Source organism: Mandrillus leucophaeus, unplaced genomic scaffold (genome assembly GCF_000951045.1).
Source record: "Mandrillus leucophaeus isolate KB7577 unplaced genomic scaffold, Mleu.le_1.0 Scaffold182, whole genome shotgun sequence".
NCBI lineage: Eukaryota > Metazoa > Chordata > Mammalia > Primates > Cercopithecidae > Mandrillus > Mandrillus leucophaeus.
The window spans coordinates 1964768-1972888 of NW_012101832.1; the positions used below are offsets into that span (position 1 = coordinate 1964768).

Sequence of the window (8121 nt, forward strand, 5' to 3'; positions counted from 1 at the left end):
GGAGGGAAGGAAGAAAGGAAGGAAGGAAGGAAGGAGGGAGGGAGGGAAGGAAGGAAGGAAGGAAGGAAGGAAAGAAGGAAGAAGGGAAGGGTTGTCAGCGTCACTAAAAATTTGAAAACGTTTGCTGGTATATACGGAAATTTTATCTAAAATTCCAGGAAAGCCAGCGGCTTCTAGATTGCGTATACAAAAATGGAAAGAACTGCTCTATCTGCTAGATTAAATATTGGGCTTTTCCTTTGTAACTACTAACCCCTGAAGTCAACAGGAACTGACCAGAAAAGCATTTTTCTCCCTCCTAAGAAGCTCATACATACTTTCATGTTCTCTTTAGGGGAATACACTTCATCAGCTACCAGCACCCAGAGATACAGCATAAGTAATTTAAATAAGACCTCATTTAGAAACCTAGATTTCTCTTTTTGATGGTTCTGGTATATAAGCAGAACTCTTATATATGTATGTTTACATTCTAAATTAGGTTGTTTATTTCAGATGCTTACATCTTTAACAAATCTCTTTTAAGATTGGATCAGAAGTGTTCTCAATAAGGAATAATTAATTTGCTTATCCCAAAGTAAGCTGTTTCCCAAAAGGTTACCAGGGAATCCAAGAGATTTCAAGATCAACTAAATCTAGAAGTTGGAAGACCTGGTTTGTGGTTTTATTTATTTATTTATTTGAGACAGAGTCTTGCTCTGTCACCCATGCTGGAGTGCAGTGGCACAATCTCAGCTCACTGCAACCTCCACCTCCCGGGTTCAATCGACTCTCCTGCCTCAGCCTCCCAAAATAGCTGGGATTACAGGCGCCAGCCACCACACCCAGCTAATTTTTGTATTTTTAGTAGAGATGGGGTTTCACCATGTTGGCCTGGCTGGTCTGGAACTCGTGACCTCAAGTGATCCACCCCCCTCAGTCTCCCAGAGTGGTGGGATTACAGGCATGAACCACCATGCCAGGCCACCTGGTTGGTTTTGTCCTTACGTTGGTCTACCTGCCGAAGATGACATTAATCTGGGGTGTATTTGGGGAGCAAAGCAAAGGATGCTTGAGTTGCAAAAAACAAATCTCAATCCCTAATTCTCAGCCCAAAATTCAAATAATTCCAATTTAGAGCAATAACTCTGAATAGCAGTGAATCTCTCTCTGAAATATCCCAAGATAAGCAAACGTTGTTGAAACTGTAAGGCTGGGGGCCTGAGAAGAGATGAAAAATAGCCAAGGATTTAAGTAAAGCTTTGGCTGGCCTCCAGTTTCTAACAATGCTATGATGTGTTCCTCTAGCTTCTCCCTCCCTGAGCCTCCTGTCATCACACAGCACTGAGGCAGAGGTCCAACAGCCAGCATCAGCTACAAACAGGCAGCAAGGAGCCAGAGCACTGGAATTCAACTACAAAGTTCAGGGGACAAGCTCAAGGCAGGATTGATTCAGTTCCTCCAACTGTTAGAGACAAGGTATGAAAGAATCAGCTGCCAGCATAGTTAGCAGAAAGAACAAGTAATTTTGATCAGAAGACTCATGACTGACTGATCCTTAGCTCCATCCCTCACTAGCTGTATCATTTTGGCAAAGTCACTTCACTCCTCTAATTCTCATTTTTCCCTAGCTGTTAAAATTGAGAGGATAAAACACCTTTACCTACTTCAAGGTTATTATAAGGATTAAGACAGGTAAGAATGTGCTTCATAAGCTATAAACACTATTGAAATATTAGTTACTCAAGGTAACAAGTACTTATTGGATACTTCTCATGTGCTATGTGCAGCACTTAACAGAGAAAGTAGCATACTACAATCCCAGTCCTCAATGAGTACTGTAACAGAGAACACCGGTGAGTGAACACACAGGCATCTCTTCAAGGCAGTCTGATATAGAGATGGAGTTGCAAGTGATTTAATCTGAGGAACAGAGGTCAGAATCTCAGGAAGGTGACACTGGAGCTGGGCCTAGAAGGTGAAGTGGGTGATGACCAGGCAGAGGAGGCTGGGACGTGCATTCTAGGGAGAGAAATAAATAAGCAAGGAGGTGTGAAAGTACACAGTGTTTAGGGAGCAGTGAGTTGTTTCATGTGGCTACAGCGCGATACAAAAAACAGAGTGCTTAGAAATGAAGCTGGACAGGTAGGTTGGAAATGCTGCAAAGTGCTCTATGTCATGACAGAATTAGGTGACATCAAACTCTAGAGGCAACTAGTAGCCATAGAAGAAATTTACAAAAAGAAATCACGGTTGGACGCGGTGGCTCACGCCTGTAATCTCATGACTTTGGAAGGCTGAGGCAGGCAGATCACAAGGCCAGGAGAGCAGCCTGGCCAATACGGTGAAACCCTGTCTCTACTAAAAATACAAAAATACAAAAATTAGCTAGGTTTTGGTGGCACACGCCTGTAGTTCCAGCTACTCGGGAGGCTGAGGCAGGAGAGTTGCTTGAACCCAGGAGGCGGAGGTTGCAGTGAGCTGAGATCGCGCCACTGCACTCCAGTCGGACGACAGAGCAAGACTCCATCTCAAAAAAAAAAAAAAAAGGAAATTATAATTTCTTTTTCTCCTTACTTCTCTCTCTTTCTTCTTTGTCCTAACACTATAAATAGTAAGACACAATATTTGCCCTCAAGTGCTGATATAGCTGAAAGATACACCATGTATATAAACACTCTGGATGCTTTAACAAAAGCACATAAGGAGTACAGTCGGGGCACAAAGAAAGGGTAGTCAGTTCCACATCAGAGAGTCAGGAAAATACTTATTGAAGAGGTGTTAAGTTGGTGTTATCCAGGCAGAAAAAACTTGGGGAAGGTATTCCAAGCACAGGGAATAGAATGAACAGAGATACAGAGTCATAAAATAGCATGGCACACAGTTCAGCAAGAGCTCAAGGTATGAGGGAAACTTGGTGCTATCAGCCTGGAAAGGTAGGCAGCAACCAGAGCCAGTTCTGCATGGGTTAAGAGCACGGTTTCTAGACTTTAGGTTGCCTGAATTTTAAAATTTCAGTTCTGCCTTTTTCTAGCAGCATGACCTTGAACTAATTACTTACCCTCTCTAAGTAATTTATAAAATGGGGATATTAACAGAACCCACAGCATAAGATCACTGAAGGATTAAATGAAATAATCCATGTAAAGGACTTAGTATATAGAATGTCCAATTTACACTAGGCATGGTGGCTCATGACTGTAATTCCAAGACACTGGGAGGCCAAGGCAGGAGGATTGCTTGAGGTCAGAAGTACAAGACAAGCCTAGACAACATACCAAGACCCCATCTCTACAAACACACACACACAAATTAGCCAGGCACAGTGGCACGCGCCTATAAACCTAGCTATTTGGGAGGCTGTGGTGGGAGGATCACTTGAGCCCAGGAGTTGGAGGCTGTAGTGAGCTATGATTGTACCACTACACCCTAGCCTGGTAACAGAGCAAACCCTGTCACACACAGATATAGAGAATATGTTTGATTTACAGGAAGTCTTCAAGATACTATTACTACCATTGTTATAATAGAAAACTTTATTAGGAAACTATTATAATGGTCAAGGCAACAGACACAGAGGTCCTGAACAAAAGCAGCGATATGGAGAAGAGAAGACAGATGCATGCAATCTTTCTGAGCTGCAAGTGATTGACTGGACTTGGTAACAAGGGAGAGATTATGGGCAGTACTGAATCAAATAGGTTCCTAACTTGGACAACTAGCTACATGAGTGAAAATATTTAACAATTTAGGGTGTGTTCAATAAAAGCTATGGCTAGGTAACATACAGATGAACGTGTAAAATATACCATGACACACGTCTTTGGCTCAGGCAAGAATCCAAGAAAAGGCTCTATCACTGCCTCCTTATTCAGATTTTGTAGTGTGAAAATCATGCTCACCTGCAGTACCCATTAAACAAGTGGTCCTAAGAAGCCATGTTTGATTTATGTAACCACCTCCTTACCCACGGTTTACTGAACTACAGATGGACAATTGGCCCATGGAGGAAAAGAAGACCTCAGCCCACCAGACTTTCTGTGTTTGTGCATTCAGAATTATGTGGCCTCAGGGGTTTACATCACTGTTTGAGGCACAGCCGCCATGGCTCACTCATAGCAGTAAGAGAAAAGCAGAGAAATGAATATAGGAGGTACACAGAAGTAAAATGAAAGAACACAAGGCCCCATAAACAAGAAAGACCTGGGTTGGTCAGGCACGGTGGCTCACGCCTATGATCCCAGCACTTTGGGAGGCTGAGGTGGGCGGATCACCTGAGGTTGGGAGTTCGAGACCAGTCTGACCAACGTGGAGAAACCCCATCCCTACTAAAAATACAAAATTAGCCGGGTGTGGTGGCTCATGCCTGTAATCCCAGCTACTCAGGAGGCTGAGGCAGGAGAAATGCTTGAACCCGGGAGGTGGAGGTTGTGGTGAGCCGAGATTGTGCCATTGCACTCCAGCCTGGGCAACAAGAGTGAAATTCCATCTTAAAAAACAAACAAACAAACAAACACAAGAACGACCTAGGCAGCACAGTGAGAACCCATCTCTACAAAAAATTTTAAAAATTAGCCAGGTGTGGTAGTGCATGCCTATAGTTCCAGCTACTCAGGAGGATGAGGTGGGAGAATCACTCGAGCCCAGGAGGACTACAGTGAGCTCTGATCTTGCCACTGTACTCCAGCCTGGGCAACAGGGTAAGACTCTGTCTCAAAAAAAAAAAAAGAGCGAGAGTAGTTTTCGGATAACTGTTTAGGTTTCATAAAGCCCAGCTGCATCTAGACACCAGATTCTGTGAGATCATCCCATATCCATTTCTACTTGTGTTTCTTTCCATTCCATGCAACAAAACAATCCCAGTGGCTACAATGGATGAGACTGCCCAAAAAGAATACAGAGACAAAACCAAAAAATGGCCAAGGTTAGGATCCTGGGGAACACCAACATGGAAGAGTCAGACAGAGGAAGAAAAGTCAATGAAACAGGTAGAAAAAAAGGCATTCGTAGAGGCAAGAGGTAATTCAGGAAAAAGCAATGTTCTAGAAGTCAATGTAAGAGAGGATTTTAAGGAGTAGACAACAGTATCAAATGCTACAGAGAAATCAAATAAGAGGAAGAAAAAACTAGGCTACTGGATAGGGCAATTAAGGGATCACTGGTGACCTTTCCCAGAGAAGCACTAATTATTATTATAATTCAAAAACTTGCGTTTTCAGATCCTAACTGCCACAGTAGTCATACTGTTTTATCTTTAGGTGAGTCTTAACATGCCTCTGTTTTGGTTTCTCTTCTATTTAAAATAATAATAATATATTATTATGATATTTATTTATATATCTAATATATAATAATAATAATTATTATTATTATCTTTAGGTGAGTCTTAACATGCCTCTGTTTTGGTTTCTCCTCTATTTAAAATAATAATAATAATGATAATAATAATCTTCACCCAGCCCTAACCATTCTAGAAATACTCTGTATTTTAGACTATCTGGTGGTAAAATTCATGTAAAAATTCATCAAGTTAAACATTTAAGCTTCATGCACTTTAAGAGAAAGAGACAAAATCCCCCTCTATCATCCTTCCATAGTATTCAGATTAAAAAATAAAAATACACTGGGCGAAGTGGCTCACGCCTGTAATCCTAACACTTTAGGAGGCCAAGGTAGGAGGAGCACTTTAGCCCAGGAGTTTGATACCAGACTGGGCAACATAGTGAGACCCCGTCTCTATTTAAAAAATAAATTAATAAATGAAATAAAAAAGAAACAGGCTTATAAAGTAATGTATAAAGCTAGGAGTAAACTGTTCTTTGAATTTTTTAAATCATCCCATGGTATCCTCAACCTCTGCCTCCTGATGTAATGGTAGGTAATACTGTCTTCACCAAGAAGCAGATTAATACAAGTTTCCATGCTATTATGACTATGTGAGTTTTCAAAAAGCTGGGCATGGTGGCTCATGCCTGTAATCCCAGAACTTTGGAGGCTGAGACAGTAGGATTGCTTGAGCCCAGGAGTTTGAGAACAGCCTGAGCAACATGACAAGACCCCTTCTCCATTAAAAAAGGAAAGAGAAAAGAAAAGTCACTTGTATCTTCATAGACTCGAGCACACAGCAAGCAATCTAAACCATCTGAAAGACGGAATGACAGATCCAGATGAGAGCAGTGAGAGGTGCTGGGGCAGCATATATATGAAGGGGTCTTACCTTCATTAAGTGCTTGTTGACCCACTTGGTGAACGTTTTCTTCTGAACCCGGTCCCGTTCATCTGTAAAGAAAACACAGAGAAGGCACTGGCTTAGTGCTACCCAGGTAACAGGTTCCCACACTGCAGCCCTGCCCACACCTATGTTTCTCTAGAACAACTTACCCACATAACTGTGGGACAGTGACTTCTTCTTAGGAAGGTTTGGCCTAGCTCAACTTCCTCTTTGGTCCTGATCACGCTGTCACTTTACAAATTAGACAGAATCATCATGTGCCTCAAAAATCATACCATGGCAAAGTCTCCTTAGCATGATAATTTGAGCAGAGCAGGGTACAGAGTGATTCCCCACTTCTCTCACAACAAGCTTCAAAAAGCCAAAGCCATGATACCACCAACAGATGGGGTGGCCTTGACATTTGGGACACACATATTGCAGTGGTTAAATTTCACTCTTCATGTGTTGATCTGCCTGAGTAATGCGCAACTCCCTCCCTCTCCTACCCCAGTAATTTCTTCATTCCAATTTCTTTACCAGCCATTATCAAAACACTCAAACTCTCAAAGCTGCCCAGTTTACCCCCATGGAACATCTCTTCCCTCTCTCCCTTTTCCTGTCATAGCAGCAAACTCCTTTTCTTTCTCCATTTTTTTTACCTCTTTAACAGAAACATGACTATCAATGCTTGACAATGACTGCTCCACAGAGGCCTTATCCTGTAAAGGACTTACTTTCTCCGACTCTTGCCAATTCCCCAGAGCCATTTCTAGACCACTGAGCCATCAGTCCTGGTCCTTTTCTATTTTTGAAAGCCCACACCATCCCCTATATCATCTTGTTCAAATCATCCTCACTGTCATGGACCATGCCCCGCAGCCTATCCCCTTCCACGTGGCAAATCTACCTTAGCCTTCCCTGATGACTTGGTTCATTTATCATCTCTACATATACGTGAAGACATATGTGACAATGCATCTGTGCCTACTTGGCTCCACGGGCACTCATCTCCAATTCATGTCCAGCCACCACACTGCCACATTTTGGGCCTTATTCCTTCCCCAAATGTACCTATTTAGCACTTAACATTATCAGTCTCTCATACCCTCTCCTAATCATTCTAAACCTTCAATCACTCCATTCTTATTTTACCCTATTCATTAAGGACATCTACAGCTGGGCATGGTGGTTCACGCCTTGTAATCCCAGCAGTTTGGGAGGCTGAGGCCAGTGGATCACTAGAGCTCAGGAGTTGGAGACCAGCCTGGCCAACATGGTAAAACCCTACCTCTGCTAAAAATATAAAAATTGGCCAGCTGGTGGTGTGCACCTGTAGTCCCAGCTACTCAGGAGGCTGAGGTGAGAGGGTGGGAGGATCGCTCGAACCTGGGAGGCGGAGGTTGCAGTGAGCCGTGACCACACCACTGCACTCCAGCCTGGGTGACAGAGTAAGACACAGTCTCATAAAAAAAAAAAGGAACATCTAAAATAATCCCAGTCCATGCTAGACCACATGGTTATGCAATTCAAAGCTTCCCTCACTAATACCCCAGAGACTCTCCCTGCCTAACCACCTACTACTACATTCACCATGACAATCTGCAAACCTAAATTACCACCATTGTCCGCTGCTTGACTCTTCCATATCTTTTCCAAGACAGAGAACATTTCAGAAGAAAGTTGCAGAGGTGGCCGGGCGCGGTGGCTCAAGCCTGTAATCCCAGCACTTTGGGAGGCCGAGATGGGCGGATCACGAGGTCAGGTGATCGAGATCATCCTGGCTAACACGGTCAAACCCCGTCTCTACTAAAAAATACAAAAAAAACTAGCTGGGCGAGGTGGCGGGCGCCTGTAGTCCCAGCTACTTGGGAGGCTGAGGCAGGAGAATGGCGTGAACCCGGGAGGTGGAGCTTGCAGTGAGCCGAGAT

The 8121-nt window shown here is 43.1% G+C and overlaps 1 protein-coding gene across 1 annotated transcript in view; it reads right to left on the reverse strand.

Moving 5' to 3' along the window:
- MACF1 (microtubule-actin crosslinking factor 1) overlaps positions 1-8121 on the reverse strand; it is a 459246-nt gene that overhangs the window by 272963 nt on the left and 178162 nt on the right. Inside the window, exon 3 of the mRNA XM_011977683.1 lies at positions 6197-6258. Within this exon, the coding sequence (XP_011833073.1) occupies positions 6197-6258 (62 nt within the window). The remainder of the gene's footprint in view (positions 1-6196; positions 6259-8121) is intronic.